The sequence below is a fragment of the Crocodylus siamensis genome, chromosome 1, assembly GCF_052110815.1.
Source record: "Crocodylus siamensis isolate JL-2025a chromosome 1, ASM5211081v1, whole genome shotgun sequence".
Lineage (NCBI taxonomy): Eukaryota > Metazoa > Chordata > Crocodylia > Crocodylidae > Crocodylus > Crocodylus siamensis.
In genome coordinates this window covers 275,622,198-275,642,333 of record NC_143395.1, presented here as the reverse complement: position 1 = coordinate 275,642,333, position 20,136 = coordinate 275,622,198, and the positions used below count along the sequence as shown (strand labels likewise).

At 48.0% G+C, this 20,136-nt stretch overlaps 2 protein-coding genes across 9 annotated transcripts in view; one reads left to right on the top strand and one right to left on the bottom strand.

Annotated features, from left to right (window-relative positions):
• The window catches only part of CTPS2 (CTP synthase 2), a 139,137-nt gene extending 120,288 nt beyond the window's left edge, over positions 1–18,849 (bottom strand). Inside the window, exons 1-4 of one of the 8 annotated variants that reach the window (XM_090063072.1) lie at positions 14,597–14,845; positions 7,649–7,790; positions 2,949–3,011; positions 260–465 (exon numbers count right to left, since the gene is read on the bottom strand). In XM_090063072.1, the coding sequence (XP_089919198.1) occupies positions 260–465; positions 2,949–2,992 (250 nt within the window). In that variant the 5' untranslated portion in view covers positions 2,993–3,011; positions 7,649–7,790; positions 14,597–14,845. Of the gene's footprint in view, positions 1–259; positions 466–973; positions 993–2,948; positions 3,012–7,648; positions 7,791–14,310; positions 14,450–14,596; positions 14,846–18,715 lie in introns of those variants that run through there. The other 7 variants (XM_090063065.1, XM_090063089.1, XM_090063116.1 and 4 more) reach the window with 7 other exon arrangements.
• Positions 18,850–18,909: 60 nt separating this feature from the next.
• The window catches only part of SYAP1 (synapse associated protein 1), a 28,710-nt gene continuing 27,483 nt past the window's right edge, over positions 18,910–20,136 (top strand). Inside the window, exon 1 of the mRNA XM_090063132.1 lies at positions 18,910–19,190. Coding sequence (XP_089919258.1) covers positions 18,998–19,190 — 193 coding nt within the window. The 5' untranslated portion in view covers positions 18,910–18,997. The remainder of the gene's footprint in view (positions 19,191–20,136) is intronic.

Below are 20,136 nucleotides of genomic sequence, written 5' to 3'. Positions count from 1 at the left end.
AGATTTCCTTAGTGAGGTCTATTACGCTGGGGAACAGTTTGCTAATAGAAATACAAGAAAGCCAGACACTTGAGTTACCTCAAATTAGATTTGACAAGACACTTGAGAATATGCAGCACGGAACAATCTTACATTGTCAAATAAATGCATAAGGTGGCCTAACACCTCTCACATAAAAATTAGAAACTTAAATTCTGCTTATAAAATGGAATAGCAAATGAATAACTTATACACAGAAGAACAGTACCACCCTTCATACCATGTTCATATGGTGAGAATGTTCCAGCATCTATGTTAATATAGGGATCAATTTTGATTGCAGTGACTCGTAGACCACATGATTTCAGTATGGTGCCAATGCTGCTTGCAATGATTCCTTTGCCAATGCCTGAGATGACACCCCCGGTTACCAGGATGTACTTCATCGGAAGATTACTGGCAACACATATGTCTCGAGTGGGAAATCTAAAAATAACAAAATAAGAATTTATCCTTAGAAAGCATACCAAATTATCATAAAGAGAAAGAAAACCAAAGTGAGCTTCAGAAACTGAGACATTACATGTAGTCACTAATCTGGACTTTAAGCCACTTTTAAATATTAAGAGGTTAAGCCCTTCAAATATGTTCTTTTAATGTCAGATCAAAAATATCTTATTCCTGTGAAAATGGACCAGATTCTTATTTGTCTATTATGCATCTGAGTAGAATTAGAGGTCTCTGATTTGCCAAAATGCTATTCTCCCCGGCAGATACCCCCGTGGTGCCACTTGGTGCCACTTCCACAGTTTCCTATCAGAGACCACTCGATGCAACTAGACTCAGTGAAAGAAATGGATCATCACATTTAGGAGCATTCCATAACAATATTAGTCTTTTTGCAATATCCCTGTACATACATGAAAAACAGATATGAAAAAAATACATAGATAATTCTTCAATAGATAACGTGAAATTAAAGCATATTGCTTACCTAATGAAAGCTTCACAAATCTTTCTTGCTCCTATCAGCTAAATAATCCAAAAACAGACTGTGTAAACTATAAAATCTAAACATAAATTAAAGTACCTAAATCCTCAAATTAACATACCTAAAATCCTTAAATTAGGCCTCAAACAGATATTCAGTATCTCCTGGGAGAGGAGCTGCTAAAGTTATTCAGTTTTTTCAATGTCAATATTTTTACAAAGTGAAAATGCTGTCTAAATGCTCGCAGGGAGCTGGGATTTTTCCAAGGAGCCGGGGTGAAGGGCAGTTATCAGCTGGAAACAATAGCATTGATATTTTTGAAACCAAAACAAAATTGTTTTAATTACTTAAACTTTGACACACAAATAGAAAAAAAATCATAGGTATATGATCACTATTTAAATACATATATTATAATATCAGTCTAATCATCAGATTATATTTACTGTGTGCTTTATTTTTAAATGAACTGTATTTGGCTTTGTATGTGAAGCCTAGAATTCCATGGAGGCAGGTGCCAAATAAATTATATTTGAAATATACTCTAAAGTTCAAGCTAGTCCACCTTCTGCCTAGAGTCTGGGATGTATGTGATATTCCTTGTGATCTTATATATAGGGACCTACTCAAGTCATGATTGCGCGCATTGCAAAGAAGTCATGAAGTCAGGCAATCTCAGTGAAATCCATGGGGAAAAAAACCCAAAACAAAACAACTTCCCCCCCCCAAAAAACACAACTTACTAAAAATAAAATGCTGGATCCCCAGTGGGAGTCACCAGTCCTCCCGGTTGTGCAGCCTGGCATGAAAGGTGCTGTAGGCATGAAGGCGAGCAGGCTAGATTAGCTGCTGCCCCTGCCCTTCACTGCCGATTGGCTGAGGGCTACCTGTCATGCAGCACTACCTCTCTCCACCAATCAGTGGTAAGGGGCAGGGTCATATGCTGAACAGGCCTCTCCACCAATCAGTAGCAGGGGGCAGGGTCACCAGGGATCCTCAGCCAGAAGCGCAGTTCCTACCATGATAAACCTATGAAAATGGTGACTGGACCCTCGATGTGCCCATGAAATTGGCCAGTCACCACCTCAATTTGGGTAGACCCCTACTTATATATAGTAATACCATGAAAAAAACTATACACTTTCAATGATGGAAACTGTATTAAATCAAACACAACCACAAGTACAGAATCTACTAACAAACACAAGCCTTTGCTTTGAATTAAAGTATAAGCACAGATTTTATATATGGGTGTATTTTGGGGAGAAATTCCAGGCAATCTAAACTTGAGTCTCAAATAAAGAATTAAGTTAAAAATCAGGGATGAATTAAATCAGGGAAGAATCAGGAGCAATGAAATTCTGAAAGTCTGACCTCAGAATCCCCTCAATTTTCTTCCATCAAATGGATGCAACGCTCTTGGCAAACGGACTGAGGGTTCAAACTCCAAAACCTGTGCATGTCTGCATCTACCACAGTGATCTACATAACGGTTCTATGTTTCTACAACCGTTTCCACTCAAACGTCCTCAACTTCTTCATTAATTTACAGTTTTTTTAATTAATATCTTACAAATTTTAAGCTTTCTTTTGCTGCAAGATAAATAAAGGAAACCTTGTTTTCAAATGACCATGCTCAATTCCTGGCAAAGAATCAAAAATCTGGTTTGATTATTCTGCTTGTACCTCACCGAATACCAGTCACAGGAAGTGAAACTGATAACGTTCCAGACGAGACAAACTAAATGGATTCCCTTTTTTTTTGTAAGATGTCAGAGAGGACACCTTAATGAGATCCAGGTGGCCATTTCAGGATATGCCACAGCTGGTAGCTATCTTTTAAGAGACAAAATTATATAGAATTATCTGCACGTGAACAAAAATGAAGCCTAGGGTATCTATAACACTTTCACACTAAGAGTTAATATAATGATGTATGAAATAGTTAGAGGAAGCTAAAACATCAGGAGAACTATACCTTCTTCCATGTACAACTGTAAGCAGTGTAAGCCTTCCAAACATTACCACTTCACAAAACAGCCTGCAAAACAAACAATAAGCACTCATGTTCATGCAAGCCAAGGACATAAGCTGCTTAAAAGTCAACCGGCCACTTGTCAGCATGATTGCCTGGAAAGATAGAGATGTACAGTGCCATCGTGTTGACAGATCAGCATCTAATTATTCATGCACAGCTCTCAAAGATTAAAAATGAAGAGTGTCTGTGTGTGTGGTGGGGGGCAAGTAACAAAATAAAGTTATAAAGTTAACAACATAAAATAGTTTAAGCAAAGTTCTCCTATCAAAGAGATATATCAAACAGTATTTTGAAAAACAAGCCTAATCATCAGATCATGGATTAGAACAGAGCTGTACAACTTAGAAGTTGTACAGGGCAAGGCATAGGCCCCTGGGCCGTGCGCTGCACAGACACCCTCCTGCTGTGTTGCATGCCTGTGCTAACACCTCCTCTTCCCTATCACTGTATAGCATGCCTGCAAGGTCCGAGCACCATGCACCCCACTGTCCCACCCCCTGGGGCAGGGGTAAGAAGTGGCAGCTGGAAGAGAGAGGAAGAGTCCAGAACCTTTAACTGTTGTTGCAGCCAGAGCAAAAGGGGGAGCAGCAGCTGAGTGGGAGCCCTGGAGCATCAATTTGACCTTTTGTAGGCCTCATGAGGCCCACAGGCTGCCAGCTGGACAGCCCTGGATTACAGTATTTCCAGATACTGTTCAATATTAGCTAGGCTGGCCCAAGAAAGCCACCAGCTCCTGTCTGGTGGAAACTTAACAAGGAAAAAAAATTTAATCCAAGTGTTACTCCAGCTGCTAGAAAAAAACAGGATGCTGGAAGACAAGTTATTGGTCTCAGAAAAATAGATCTGAACATCTCCACCCAGTCCTTCTCCAGCTCTTGGAAAAAGGGGGAGGAACATTCTGTCTCTTCACCACTGTCAACTTACTCACAAGAGGGCTCTGAAATTTCCCCCACCCTAAGTACTGCTTGTGCCAGAGAACTAGAGGGCAGGGAAAGCACAGCACTTCACTCAAAATAATCTGCCTTCTGCACCCAAATTTGCTTTCTATATCCAGGATAAGTAGTCACCTTTGGTAAGATCCATGCCGACTCAACCCCACTGTTCTAGAGGAAAGCTACTCCCAATGTTCCAGAGTAAAGCTACCTCCACTGGTTTTGAGGAGCTGCCAGCTTCCAGATGCCAACTGCCACCTTCTTTTTGTTACTTATGGGTACTTTCCTGTTGGTAGCTTTCCTCTGGAACAGTGGGGTTGAGTCAGCATGGATGCCAAATGCCTTTCACTGGTGTGGGAAATTCCATTGCTGGATTACTATCCAGAAGGTATGCCATGCCATCTAGAGGGCACTAGTACAACAGTTTTCCACCTCTCCAAACTGCTAGTGATCAAAGATGAATCTTCCTCTTTGGAGTTTCCAAACTGTACCAAGGCCATCAATGGCATCCACATTCCCATCTCAGGTCTAGCATACTGTGATTCAGTGTACATCAGCCACAAAGGCATTGTGTTGAAGAATGTCATGGACCGCCATGGAAGATTCATGCACACAAGCACCAAATAGCTGGGCAAAGTCCACAATGCTAGGGCCTTCAGGAACACCAGCCTGGAAGCATTTGTACACAACGCTCCCAGCATGAAGCTGGAAAAGGTGACTATCCCCACTCCGCTGCCCAGGGACCTGGACTAACTGCTTCTCCCATAACTCCTGAAGCCCCAAACTGGGCAGCTGGATACCAAAAAGGAACACTTCAGCTACAAGCTGAGCAGCTGTCAAATGACTACACAGTGCAGTTTTGAGCACCTCAAAGCAGTGAAGGTCAATGGGGGTGTCTCCATGTTAGCAAGTAGTACCTGTTACATACAATCACTCCACAGCAAGCATGCTCCATAACAGATGCAAGGCCAGAAGCAAGACTTCCCAGAGGCCTGGGCAGTAGTGGCCAGAGGCTTACTATGTCGTACTAGACCTTAGAAACTGAGCCTCCCAAGAACTTCATCCATCAGAATACTCTTGTGAGGGAAACCTTAGTGAACAATTTCCAGCAGTGTCTGGCTGCAAGGCAGGAAGTACCAGTGCATAAAGTTTGAGTCAGTTCAGGGGTAATTTGTTGTGGGGAAAAAAGTTTCTTTATTAACATGACAAACATTCAAACACTATGGGCTGTGTTCTTAAAACAAAGAGTTTTGCAACCATCAGGGGAGTGTGGTAAATTCAAGGAAAGGAAACATCCTTAAATCCCTCCCAGAGACCATTCTCCTACCTCCACAGCTCCAGAAAGGAGGGTATCCAGAGCTCCCACCTGTATTTGAAGAAGGGTCTATAGGACCCTACAACAAAGGAAGCTGGCATGGTACCGTTGGCTGAACGTCAGGGCTGGGGGAAAAGGAGCTCACAGGAGAAAGGGAGGGGACCTTTTCATGGTATGACTGGGATGTCAGAGAAAAGTTTTGGGTAGGGGAAGGAAGTAGTAGACATGGGCCAGGGTAAAAAGAGAACAGGAAGAACTCTCTGGGGCATGCCATGTGTCCCATGGGGCATGGAAAATAGGAGTGGAGAATTGGAACCGGAGTGGTTAGTCCTGGCCCTACTGAAGGTAACTGGGATCTGGAAGGAATGGGACTACCACTGAGCAAAACGGCATAGATCCCTGTCTACAGGGAAAAGGCAAAGACACAGGTGATAAAATGAAACATAACTGGGATGCTCTCCACTGGTGGGTGAGGGCTACTATGAGAGTCTGCTGTGTCTTCAACAGCACCTCCCTAATTTCTATTACCATGCCAAGAGCATCACTGGCAGCCTCAGCATTCTGTCTTGCCTTGCCTTGCCTTGCCACGCCACACACTTAGTCTGGGAGATCTTCCACCTGACAGGGTCAGCACGGAAGTCCTAAGAGTATTCCATCAAGGCACAGCAGTCCTCCGCAGCTGCAGTTCTGTCTGATGACAGCATCTCCTCCTCCTCAACTTTGCTGACCTGCAGCCCCTATCAACAACCTTGAAACCTTCACGGCAGCATCAGAAGGAGCAGCAGTGGCTGAAGGTGATGATGCTGATGAGATAATAAATGTACATGGAATCTTTATTAAACTTGTCTGATAAATGATGACCTCCTAAAGGAGTGTTGGTATTCTGTCATAGAAGCATTTTCACATTTGCTGTAGGCTCCTGAGACATTAAATACACTGGCCTCAACCACCAGGATGGGGATACCTACCTATCAGTTACCCACAAGTCCTTGGGGTACCTCTGGTGGCATACCTCACTTGGGCTCCCCAGGGACTCTTTGAATTTACAGCAGTGGCTTGGAGATGGTGGAGACCTTGGTCTCCAGTAACTGATGTTCCCAATAATCTCCTAAATAATGCAAGTCACTATCACTTTCAGGAACAAGACCCTCTTGCATGTGCTAAGAGTGAGACGCCGAGAATTGTATACCATGACAAGTGAGCACTGACTTTTTGTTAATGCTTTCTCTACTCACAATCTGAGTTGCTTGAACATCTCTATTTGCAAATCCAAGAACTATATTAGCTAAAAGGTCTTTTTCTCCTCCGTGTTTCCTTCCAACGGAAACGTACACACTTTCCAGGGCCCTTTGGCCTATAGAGAAGGAAGAGTATGCATGTTCCCACAACCAAACCACAAATGATGGGGTTGAAGAAGGGTCCTGGTCTTCCCATTGTTAGTCCTGCTCCAGCAATTGGAGCAGGGGAGGAAAGAGCAGCTCTGTTCCCATGGCCAAGTTTTGGGAATGACAAGGGCATAGAGAAACCCAGCAGTAGGTGCTGTGAGACAGGGCTGGACTCTGAGGATCGGGATGGTCCTATTGCCCAGTGGTTGGATACATGAAAAGAAGAGCAACACTGCTCCAAAAGAAAGGTGGGAACAACAGGTGGCAGCGAGAATAACAGGAGTGTGACCCAAGCTGCATACAAATGAAGCAGGGCAGACATGGCAGCATATGGCCACAAACAGAACTTGCACCCCCTCAGGTTCATGTTGGGATAGCACTCCTCACCAATCCCCAGTAGTGGCTAAGCCATGGGTGTCTCAGTCTGAGACAGAGGAATGACATGGGACATATTAACCCTTGCACAGGACACAACTGTCCCCAAAAGGATGCAGTGTGTCTACCACCCCCATCCTCATGGGATGTGAGCAAGCGAAATGGGAGATGTGAAAACTCCCTTGGCCTCTGGCTAAAACTGGCAATCAAGGCCCCTCAGCAAACCAAAATAGGCTGTTAGCATGCTGGTATCCTAGTGGCAGCACCAGCCCCCTCAAGGTCCTTGAGTGCTCCACAAGATGCCTATGGCTACCCCCGCCCTCTCCCTCAGGGCTAACATAAGGACCCCACTTTCCATGGCTTTGGGATCCCTTTCTGCTCAGAGTAGCCTGGCACTATGGACATGCAACTACACATTTCCAGGTCCAGGTCACCCCCAGGCACAAAACAGACCTCTGGCCAGCACTTCCTCTAAGCTGTGTGGTGTGCATGGCCGAGCAGGTGCGCTCATGTAACACTGCCAGGCACACACGCGCAACCGCACACACCACACAGCTTAGAGAGAACACTGCCTCTGGCTGTTTAGAGAAAGGGTTAATGATGCTCCCAGAGCATAAGATGGGTGCTACTCACCAGCAGGTTCAGTGTTCAGGTATCTGGGCCCTGGTGCTGAGAAGATGATGACACAGTGGCCAGCTGGTCCTCCCCAGTGTTGCTGTCATCTGGGCTGCCTCATCCCAATGGTTAATGCATCTCACCTCAATAGAGTTGTTCCCTACAAGGTTAAATCAGAATGCCTCCTAGTAAGAAAAGACTGTCATGGGGGCATCTGAGACCTGGTCAGCATCACAACTGTCTTCAACACCTTCATCTTGTCCTAGCACTGACCCCCATCATGGTCAAGCCTGCTGCACACTATTCAAACACAGCCTAGATCCAATGGCTCTTCCAGAGAAACTGTAAGGTCCTCTCCTCATCCCAGATGCAGAGAAGGTCCATAGCCTCTACTGGTTTTCAGCTGGTGGAGCATTTCACAGGCACAGATATTCTGGGCCGAGGTTTCCAGTGTTGTTGGTGAGTGGGTGCTTGAGAGTAGTTTGTACTGGTCTTGAAAAGCCAAAATACCACGAGTCTTCCAGAAAACAGTGGTTGCTATGTGCCTTCATGCCTAGCATAAAAAAGGCATGGCCACATGCAAGGCAAGTTCCTGGGCCCCACGGCAGGGTAATTAAGAATAAGACACAGAAGGTCTGCCTCAGTAAGGTGGGCAGGGTGGGAAGCAAAACACTGGGGGAAGCTTGCAGACTGATCAAATCCCTGTTGTCATCTGGAAGACAAACATAACCTGAAACACACGATGAAGTACTTGCTCCTGTTTCCTCCAGGATCAGAGTTTGGAAATCGTATGGGACATCTGCAGCACTTGCACGCGATATGTGACCTGCTTCTTTATTTTTTAAGCACTTATAACACTTGAAGCAATACAAACATTATTCCTGTCCAGGTCCTCTCATTTTGATGCCTTTGCTTCAGTGTCAGGCAGTATTAAGCAGTCCCCACATGAGAGAGACACCCATCTCCAGAGTTCGTTGTCAATACATTTCTAACACAAACCTGGGAGGACACTACCTATTGGTAGAAGCTGCACAAATGCATCCATTCCTTGCATGGGAAGTACCATAAGTGGGTGTCCAAAATTGAAAGGGATTAGAAAGAGTACAAGATTACAGGACACCTAGGTCCTGGCCACCCTAGGAAAATGAAGACTGTCCACAACAGATGACACTGAGCCTTGCCGGTTTCCCCCTTTAAAACCCTGCTGAAAAGAGTTTAGCCGCTATTGCCCAAACCATTGGGCTATTGCCAAATAACATCATCTCCAGTGTTAATCCACATCAGAGCAAGATCTCTTGCATGATAAACTTGCTAACTGCTAATGCTGCTGGATGCTTGCCTTTCTTCTCACTGAGACTACTCAGTTCTGGAGCAGCTACCTGTGCACCCCAGGAGCACCTCACAGGGTTAATAGATAAGCAGGGATGGAAGGGACCTCATGAGGTCAGGTCATCTGCTCCAGCTCCCTGCTCAAGGCAGGATCATCCCTGACTGAACCATCCCAGCCAAGTGTGTCCAACCTGCCCTTAAAAAATTCCAAGGATGGAGATTACACAGCCTGTTCCAAGCCCTGACCAACCTCCAGCCTAAACTTCCCCTGCTGTAGCTTGAGGCCATCACTCCTAGTCCCATCTCCTACAGCTAAGAGAAAAGCTCAGCTCCATCTTCTGTATAATCACCCTTCAGGTATTGGAAGACTGTTATCAACCCCTGCTCCTGCCTACCACCTGCCGTCTTCTCTGCCCTAGTTCTTTCAGCCTTTTCTTGTAAGTCTGGTCTCTAAAGCCCCTAATCATTTTTGTTGTCTTGCACCGGACTCTTTCAAAACTGTCCACATTCTTCTGGAAGTGCAGGGTCCAAAACTGGACATGGTGCTCCAGATAAGGCTTCCCCAGTGCTGAACAGAATAGACGAATCATTTCCCTGATTTTCAAGTGACACCCCTGGATGCTGCAAAAAAAAAAAAAAAAAGCCAACAGGAACACACTGCTGGCTCATACCCAGCCTATGGTCTACCGTAACTCCCAGGTCCTTCTCTGCAGTAATGCAGCCTGGCCAGTCTTTCCCTGGCCTGTATTTGTACATGCAGTCATTCTGTCCCAGGGGCAGGACATTGCACTTGCCTGCACTGAATCTTGTCTGATTGATGGCAGATCATTTCTCCAATTTTCCCAGGTCATTCTGAATCCTTGCCCTGCCCTCTGCAGTGCCTGAGGCTTCAGTGACACCCATGCACCTGCCAGACATGTGCTTGGATCCCACCACTCCAAATCACTAACGAAGATGCTGAATGGTACCAGACCCAGGAGTGACCCCTGGGGTGTGTCAATGCCTCCTCAACAGCCACCTGTTCCACGCCTCCTCCCCAGCAAACACAGAGCCATTGAGGACGATTCACTGGAGACAATCACCCAGCCCACTGAGTACCCACCTCACAGCATATTCCTCTGGCCTGCAGCTCCTTCACTGGCTGATGAGCAGGGATTTCATAGATTTCATAGACATTACGGCTGGAAGGGACCTCAGAAGATCATCAAGTCCAGCCACCCACCCAAAGGGCAGGAAGTCAGCTGGGGTCATAGGATCCCAGCAAGATAAGCATCCAATTTGCTCTTGAAGGTGTTCAGTGTAGGTGCTTGAACCACCCCTGATGGAAGACTGTTCCAGACCTTGGGGGCTCGGACAGTGAAGAAATTCTTCCTTATGTCCAGCCTGAAATAGTCTTGCAATAGACCTCATCGTCCCTTGGGGCTCTCTGGTGAACAAACGTTCACCCAGATACTGGTGGTCACCCCTGATAAACTTAAAGGTGGCCATCAGACACCCCTGAGCCTGCGCTTTTCCAGGCTAAAGAGCCCCATGGCTCTCAGCCTGTCATCGTAAGGTCTGCTTTCCTGACCTCTGATCATGCACGTGGCTCTTCTCTGGACCCTCTCAAGCTTCTCCACATCCTTTTTGAATTACGGAGCCCAAAACTGGATGCAGTACTCCAGCTGCGGCCTCACCAAGGCCGAGTACAAGGCAAGAATGACGTCCCGGGATTTGCTCGAGAAGCATCTATGGATGCAAGCCAGCGTTTTGGTCGCTTTAGTAGCCGAAGCATTGCATTGAAGGCTCATGTTCATCTTGTGGTCAATGATGACCCCCAAGTCTCTTTCTTCCGTAGTGCTAGCCAGCATAGCACTGTCGAACCTATAAGGATGCTGCAGGTTTTTCTTCCTAAGGTGGAGAACCTTGCATTTTTCGGTGTTAAACACCATCAGGTTCTCATCCGCCCATTTGCCGAGCCTGTCCAAGTCAGCCTGGATCACCTGCCTGTCTTCTGGCATGGATGCTTTGCCCCAAAGTTTGGTGTCATCGGTGAACTTGGCCAGTCCACTCCTGACTCCAATGTCCACATCATTAATAAGGATGTTGAACAATATGGGTCCAGGGACAGAGCTTTGGGGGACCCCACTGATCACAGGACACCATGAGTGACAGCCATCAATTACTACCCTCTGGGTCCAATCACAGAGCCAATTTCCCAGCCAGCGGATCGTGGTGGACAAGGCCACAATTGGCCAGTTTTGCCAAGATGTGATCATGGGATACCAGATCGAAGGCTTTTTTGAAGTCAAAATATGTGACATCAATCTCTTCTCCCTTGTCCAGGTGATAGGTCACCTGGTCGTAGAAGGAAATGAGATTGGTCAAGCAAGACCTACCCACAACAAACCCATGCTAGCTTAGAATGTTGGCGTCGGCCAGTCCATTAAGGATGGCCTCTTTAATAAACTTCTCTAAGACCTTCCCCAGATAGAAGTCAGGCTGAGGGGCTTGTAGTTTGCCAGATCCACTTTCCTCCCTTTCTTGAAGATAGGCACCACATTGGCCTTCTTCCAGTCTTTTATCTACATGATCCCTCCTGTACAAGGTATAGCCATCTATACCCGAGGTCCAGTCATGGGTGGAGACCCACCAGGTCTCCGTTATCCCTATGATGTCATAATTATTTGTACTGAGCAAGAGGATGAGCTCCTCCTGCTTATTCCCCAAGTATCTGGCATTTCTGTCCAGGCAGGCAAGTGTCCCCTTGGGGGCTCTTGCCTTGCCCACACATTGTACCAGGGCTGGGGCAGGGGTGGGATCCCTTAAGTGCTTTGGCCCACTGGCTTTGCAAGGGTTGCTCAGCGGGCCAGCAGTGGTAGTAGTCAAAACCTTCCCTATGACACCAGCACTACAGTCTTTGGTTGACTACATGGATCCTCTGTCTCCTCAGCCCATAGCCTGAGATTGGGAGGACTGAAGAAAACACCGCTTGCACCCCCCCAGACCCTTTAGCCCTGCTCCCAAATCCCTATAGCGCCTCATGACCCGGCTGGGAGCGCTCTGAGCCGTGTCATTGGTGCCCATGTGGATAAGGAGCGTGGGATAGTGGTCTGTGGGCTGGAGGAGCTTAGGGATCTTCTCTGCAATGTCCCGCCCAGGAAGCAGCAGACTTCCTGGGCTAGGGGGTCGGGGCAGCAAATTGCCCCCTCAGTCCCCTCAGGATGGAGTCTCCCACAACAAACACCTTACATTTTGTCTTGGGGAGAGGGGGAGCGGTAGCTGCAGTTGAGCCTGTGTTGCCTGCAGGAGCTGGCAACTCAGCAGGCTCAGCTAGAGCAGCAAGAGGTGCATACCTGTTGCTAAGCTCCGGCAGGGCAGGGGCCTTGGTGCGGCGGGCCTTAGGGCCCTTGACCACCTTGGTCCATGCCCCTGACTAGACAGAGTGGGAGGTCCTGGAGTCCTCCCTTATCCTGGAGGGAGATGGTGGTCTACCCGCCAGCTCCCAGGGGAGAAGGGCCTGGCAGTAGGAGTCGATGTCCTGCTCACAGTCCCTGACGGCACGCAGTCTCTGGACTGTGGTCTGGAGCTCCTCCAGCTGGCGCGCCAGAGACCCCAAAAGGAAGCAGACTCCACATGGGGAGGTAGCCACACTCCCAGCCGCCAGAGCCTGAAAAAGGGACAGGCAGCCCGCGCAGCCGAGAGCCAGGGGCTCCGTCTGCATGGAGCTCGGAGCCATGGGCTCCGTCTGGGTAGCCATCTCTGAGGTGCCCGGGGGGGGGGGCCGCAGAGCCCGAGGGGACCCTTGGGGTGCGGCGCGTGCCCATCCGTGTCGTGCCTCTGGTAGGCTGTCTACAGCTGGGACTGTCTACCCTGGGGGGGGGTTTCACAGCCAGGGTCTCGGGCCCTCCCGCGCAAACTCTGCGCTAACTCACGCGCCAGCAGGTAAGCGCACCTGTTTGCGCAGCCTGTTCTCAAGGCTTCCTGGGGGGCTGGGCAAAGTAGGGGCCTGGGAGGGGCTTGACCCAGCCTGGCTCTACTCAGCCACCTCCTCCCACTCAGTGAGGGGTTAACCCCCTCCCACCATGGGCCCTGCTTGCCTCCAGCTGTGCTGGGGGCAGTGGGGGGCAGGGGCATGGCGGGCTTTCACCCGCGTGTCTCTCGCCACTCCGGAGCCTAACTGGGGCTTTTTTTGCTGTTAGCGGATCCTTTTAAACTGCACGCATGCACAGTGGGCCCGCCTGGTTTTCTCCAATTTAAAAAAATATGATTAAAAAAGGAATCCAAAATCCACATTTCTCGGTAATTAAAATGAAGTCCCACTAATACATATATGCACATATACACATACATATACATATAGTGAGGTTTCATTTTGATCATGACAAATGTGGATTTTGGGTTCCTTTTATAACCTGAAAATTGGGGATTTTTTTTTTAATCAGAGAAAACCAAGATCCTTGCTGATGAGAACACAACGCCGGTTCCTTAATCCCAGTTCCTGGTTCATTTCTCAAAGTGCATCTTCATACAAATAATGGTTGCTAGTAATGAATGAGATGCAGTGATAATCTAATTATTGTTGTTATTATTACTATTACCATAATAATATATATTTTAGATGCCTATTATAATTATACTGTAATAGTGTTTAATGCATGCATGGATACTACATCTAATTTATTACATAATTAGAGTTCAAGTTTAAATCATAAATACAATCTGATTATATTCATAATTAAAAGTATGCTGTTTGTCCTTTGCTAGCAAAGATGACTGCATCCTGGGGCAGAGAGAGGAGAAAAGAGAAAGTAAGTGGGAAAGAAAAAGGAAGGGGGAGAAAAGAGAAAAGGAAAAAGAAAGGAAAAAGGAGAAAGAAGAGAGAAGAAAGAGGAGGGGGGTGGAGGTTAGGTCGCATGGGTAAGCAGGTGATTTATAAACCCAATCTTTGCCCTGAACAACCTGCTGCAGTAGGGGCAGGAGAACGCTGAGGACAAGAGGTTCTCATTTTCCTGGCCACGCACTTTCTCAGTGCCTCTGCTGCTGCTTGAAGTGAAATGTATAAATGCAGTACAATTATATTTCTAATTAAAATGAGGAATGCAATGATATATAGATACATATGCTATGTTGGAAGTAAAGCAGTTCGCACATCCCCAAAAACGGCTGCTATCTTGGTAACAAACGAGTCAACGTGTCCCCCACCCAAAAAGGATATCGGCTAATAAAAACGTAAGACGAGATCCTGTACCAAGGGCATAGCCCTGAAGAAGGAGCTGAGATTGGGCTGGGATTCGGGGGCCAAATTCTACATGCGTTAGCAGCCACTACCCATGTCGGGCAACTCCTCCGCCTAATTCATCACTGCCCACCTTCAAGTGTATCAAGAGAGGCTTTGCCACGGGCCCCAAGCAGCAACAGCAGCAGCAGCAGCAGCTGGCAATAAGGACACAACTGCGTGCTCAGGAGGAACTCGCGGGTCTCCAGCCTTGCTCCAGCACAGGCCAAGCTTTCCTGGCGGAGCGGGGGAGAGGGGGAGCGAGGAGCAGGCGGGGGGGAGGGGGCGGCCCCGGGCAGGGGCAGTGCGCCAGCGGGGCTGGGGGAGGGGGAGGGGAAGGGGGACCCGCCACCCTGCCCGAGCGCGGCGGGGCCGGTTACCTGCGCGCCCGCGGCGGCGGCGGCGCGTCCGGGCCTGCAGCTCGCACAGCGGCTCCTGCAGGCGGGCGGCCCCGGAAGGAGCGGGCGCTGCCCCGCCGGGGGCACAGCTCCTATCCCGGCGCCGAGGGCTCATCGCACGTGCACCGGGCCGGGCGCTGCAGGGCGCGAGGGCTGCGGCGGCCCCCGGCCCAGAGGTAGCCTCGCGGGGAGCTGGAGCAGGCACCTGGCTGCCGTGCGCTTTGTTTGGCAGGGGCCTGGTTGCATTTTTACCACTCTCTCATTTTTCCACCACCTGAGTCGGTGTAATAAAAGGTGTCAGATTCGCCCGAAGAACCGTGGGTGCCTTTGTTTTGCAGGCAGCAGCGGGGCTGGGCAGAGTGTTTGCCACCTGCCTGGCTGAGGCAGACCTGCATCTTGCCCGTTCGTGATGCGAAGAGGTTGCACGCAGGTGTACATGCAAACCGTAAAATCAGCTGCGGGCAGTCACTGCTTCCCCACCCCCCCGCCTGCCAACACTACTGGGGATGGTTGCCAATAGCTGGTTGGTGCTTGCCAACCCCCCCCACTCCAAATGCCACCGACACCGCTGCAGCCGCCTGCATAAACTCCCTGCTCACCTCTGCACCCCTGCTGTGGCCATGGCCTGCAGGCGGTCACCATGCCCCCCAGCCTCGGGATGCATGCAATGTTAATGTTGTTGCCCCTTTACAACCCTGCACTGAGGCCCCAGACCCAACAGTGTTGCCAGCTCCAGTGATTTTTGTTGTTCATAAAGGCTGTTTATTTAGCGAATGTGAAAAATGTAACTCTTTTATTTATATCTATATCTAAATATATCTATATATATAGATCTATATATAAAGAAAGAGCTACCTTTTTTCACATACCCAGAGAGTAAACTTTAAGAGCAACACCCAAAATCATGAGAGCTGACAACACTGTGCCTTACATGTGAGCAGCCCTTGTTTGGAACAGGGCCTGAAGGCACACAGTGGCCACTGTTTTCTAGATGGCTGATGATGTTTTTGCTTTTCAAGCCTTGCAAGCCGCTCTCAAGCACCAACTCACTGGAAGCGCCCACTCGATGATCTGCTTGTTTGCTGGACCGAGTGTGCGTGGGCTGCTCCCCTGCCTGATGGCTGGGCCCAAGTTGGCCTGGGCAGAGCAGCACTGTGTTCCCTTAGCTGGCTCCCCCATTGAGCCTGCCAGGGGGGAGCCATGCAAGAGAAGGAGGCATCAGGAGTAAAAGCGGGGACTTTCCAGGCCTTCACTTGAGGGAATGGAAAAGGGGAACACAAGTAGACAACTTCTGCTTCAGGTGCAAACTCAGTGGGAGTGCAGGGCTGCAGTCGCACCCCGCTTTGATTCCTGCTCCACCCAAACCTTCAAGCCTGACAGTGGTAGCAGCATTTCTAGTCAGCAGAGAAAGTGTAGTTGACATCGTGTCCCTTAAAACCTGATTCCTTCTCACAAGTGCTAAGGACCCTCTTTCCTTTTTTAATTCACTAATCAAGCCAGCTTTTCCTCTGGCATTCTGCTGCCTGTTTGCTACTCCTGGTAATATGGCTCCTATTTCACAGGCCTGGAGACTGTCTTTAACTCATTCCAATGAAGTTCTGTCTGTTATTGCGTCTTCAAGAGAATTACACAGCCCTAGGGACCAGCTTCTGCTTTCTTTTTACCCAAAGAAAAAATACGGGTTGTGTTATATGGGATGAAACACTACACCACCTGCACCCTGCTTTTCAAAATTCTAGATCTGCCCATGTTCTGTTTTCACATATATCTGGGGTCATATCTTGACTCATCCTCACCACTTCTAAGAGACTTAAAAGCAGCCTGGCGATGAGATAAGAAGGTATTTACTTCTCCTATTGAAAGTCCTTCCTAATGCACTCCTGGAGGGCCTGGTTTTGCTCTTAACATATTGCTGGTCTGTGACTTCAATGGGAGCTCCAAATTCCAAGCAAAGTCAAGGCCCAAAGAAGGGCTCTAAGCCAAGCCAAGCTACATGCACAAGAAATGCAAATGCCTTACCAGCTTTGATGACTGTGGAGTAGTAGATTTTATATTCTTTGGCATGTTATTTTGTATAGGACACATGCTTTTGATGTATTAGAAAAAGCCTCTTCTATCATCCATGGATCCAGTACAGGATGTAATTGTCTCTGCCTTTCACCCTCTCTTAAAGTTAGGTGCCAACTTGCCTATTCTTCTACCTTATAAAAGTCTAATTTTTCACCTTTTCTGACCTAACAAAGAACATACTGCATTCCAAAATATTTCTTTTAACTTGATTCCAACTATCCATAAAAGAGATCACCCCAGGAAATCCTTGCTTTGCATCCTTTCTGGACCATCACAGCTACATCACTCTTAAGCCTCTGCTACACATCATATATATTATGCAATTAACTGGTGAATCACACAATAAATTTAGACCAGACACAGGTGCAAAGTAATTATCACAGGATAAAAATGACTGTCCAGCTATAAAGAGATAACCAGCTATCAAGTTAGCACTTGAAAATATGTAACTACTCTCTAGCTGGTTACTATCCAGCTTTCCTTTGAATACAACCTTTTCCAACTGCATTTGTCCACTAGTCTAGTCATACCAATGGAAAGTGCTCTCTCTGAGACTGGGCCACATAAGATCCGGTTTGCAATCCTTGCTGCCTATTTTACAAATCATTACTGCCCTGCAACATATTCAGATAAAAGCTGGATAGAAACCAGCTATAGAGCTCTTACATGTTTTCAAATGCTTTGTAGGTGGCTGATTCTTTTTTAGAGCTGTACAGTCCTTTTTACGGTGGGATTATGACTTTTCACCTGTGACTAGACTAAATGTACAGTATTGATTCACCAGTGAGTTGCATAATATATGTAACATGTAGCAGGGGCCTTTCTTAAGTTTTTGCATGTGGAGAATGCACCCCCTCCCTCCCACCATTGAGTTAAATTCCCCACTTCTCTGCAAAAAAAAAAGCTAAAAATGCAAAAGTATAATGAGGACCTATGCCTGCAAGAATGCACAAGGCTGAGCATGTGTTTGGCCAAAGCCAGGAAATTTGCAACCAAGGTGAAGACAGCTGAGAACAGGGAGAGAGAGAACTGTGTTGTCTCATGTTGTGAGACAAGCTGTGCTGCATCCTGGGGGAGGCAGGGAAGGGATTGTACAGTCCTAGAAAATGAGAGTTGCAAGATTCCACAACTGCATCATTCCAGGGCTTTACAATCCACCTGGTGAGAGTTTTTCCTGATTTCCAACCTATACTTTCCCTTGCTGCAACATGAGACCGTTGCTCCTTGTTCAGTCACCTGCACACAGGATACAGCTCAAACCTGTATCTCTGCAGGATGCATCTACATTCACAGGGTCCTGGAGGCAAAGCACCTGGTTTCCATCCCCAGTAGAAGAGATATCTTTTAGTAAACCAATTAGATATAATAATAATTTATTTTCTTGCAAGCTTTTGGGCACACGCACCCTTCACCAGCTGGGATCCTGGTTTTCTTTGTTTAAAAAAAAATCCCCAATTTTCCGTTAGAAAAAAAAAAAAGAAGTAAACCCCAATCCAAATTTTTCTGTGTTTAAAATCAAACACCACTATGTATCAAAGCTCATCTTGACATACTTGAAAGTGGTCAATGATGAACTAGGCTGAAGAATTATCCAACATAGGTATCAGCTGCTAAAAATGAAGGATTTGGATCCAGAATCCCAGCCCAATTTCAGCTCCTTGTTCAGGGCTATGCACTTGATACAGGATCTTATTGTACATTTTTATTAAGTGATATCCTTTTTTGGGGGATACGCCAATTCATTTTTCTGCAATTAAAGTCAAACACCGTTTTTTAATATTTCTATATAATATAAATGCACATATATAAAATTAGTGGCGTTTCAGTTTAATCATGGAAAAATGTGGGACTTGGGGTTACTTTTTTAAAACCCGAACATTTGGGATTTTCTTTTTTTAAATCAGAGTAAACCAGGATCCCTTGTTCATCAGGCATAGGATAGAACAGAGACTGCGGTGTGTCCGAAAGCTTGCAGATAGAAAGAACATAATGTCCTTGCAAATATCGAGCTGGTCTAATAAAAGATATCACCTCTTCCATCAGCTTGGATTCCTTTTGCCTCTAGCTGGATGGATATCTGGCTTCCATCAGTACACGGGGGAAGCCGGATAGTGCAGCCTCGAGCCCATCCGCTCCCCTACTCTGCGGAGCAGCCGAGAGAGGCAGCCGGCTAGAGCGTCCACCTCCTCGCCTTCCCGGAAGTGATGCGACACGGAGCAGAACTCGACTGCCCGCTTCCGGAGGTGGCCTAGCTCCGTTGTTGTCGTTGGGAGTGGGTTTGCCGGGAGGTGGGAGGGGGCGGCCCGGGCCGGGATGTTGCGGGGCCTGGGCAGCTGGCTCGGGCTGGAGCGGCCGGCCGCGGCGGCGGCGGAGGAGGAGGAGGAGGCGGCGGCGGCCGAGGCCGAGGGCAGCGGCAGTTCCGGCCCCGCCGAAGCCGAGGAGGGAGGAGGAGCGCCGGAGCAGGAGCAGCAGGACCCCCTCCTCAGCCAAGCCAAGGGGCTGGGCAGTGAGTGTTCCACAGAAACCCCCCCCCCCGCCCCTTTGTTGCGTCAGGGGTGACGCCCCGGTCTTCTCAGGGGAGCTGGGCACGTGACTAACGTGCAGGCCCCCTAACTGCGAAGCTGCAGGGCCAGGTACATGCAGCCCTGGACAGGCGGGCACAGCGCAAGCAAATGCCAGGGTAGCCTCGCTCCCTTGGAGGGGTGGAGGAAAGGGGCATGGGGGATCAGGGCAGCACCTCTGCGCCCAAACCCAAAATGCTTGAGGCTGCGAGGGGCAGAGGAACAGGAGAAATGCCCTGTTGCACCCTCTTCTTTCTTCTTTCAGCCTCTGCTCCCTGCCACTGTGCAGCCTGGGCTTTTTGCAGTGCCAAGAGGTGTTGTGGGCCTGTGTCTGCAGAGGAAGCTGTGAGCCACTGGTAGAAAGGGAAGCTGCTAAGGATGTTATAGCTGATTTTTATTAGGGATAACAAAGGGTTGGGAATGAGGTCATAGGTTCAAAACGAGCATATTGAGGGGAGGCATGGAGCAGAGCATGCAAGGTGGTGTCTGCTAGCCCCTGAGTGCATCCAAGAAGCCAGTGGATGTTGCCCAGTGAAAATGCCTAGAGATGTAGGCAGACCGGGGACTGGAAAAATACCCCATCATCCTTGGGTGCTGCATGTCACAAGGCTTTTTGATGTGCATTGGGAGCATGGGCTGTTGCCCTCCCAGTAAAGCTAAAAGTCCTGTTAATCTGGGGTGAGGCAATAAGTGCATATCAAGTGGTTAGGGGGACAACTAAAGAAGGGAACAGGGACAGGAATGAGGGTCAAAGGTTCCAAATGAGTGCATCAAGGGGAGCACAACACGCAGAGCCCACCAGACAGTGCCCACTGGCCCTCAAACTTGTCCAAGGAGCCAGTGGATGCTGCCTGGTAAAACTCTGCTCAGAGAGTGGATCAGGGACAGGAA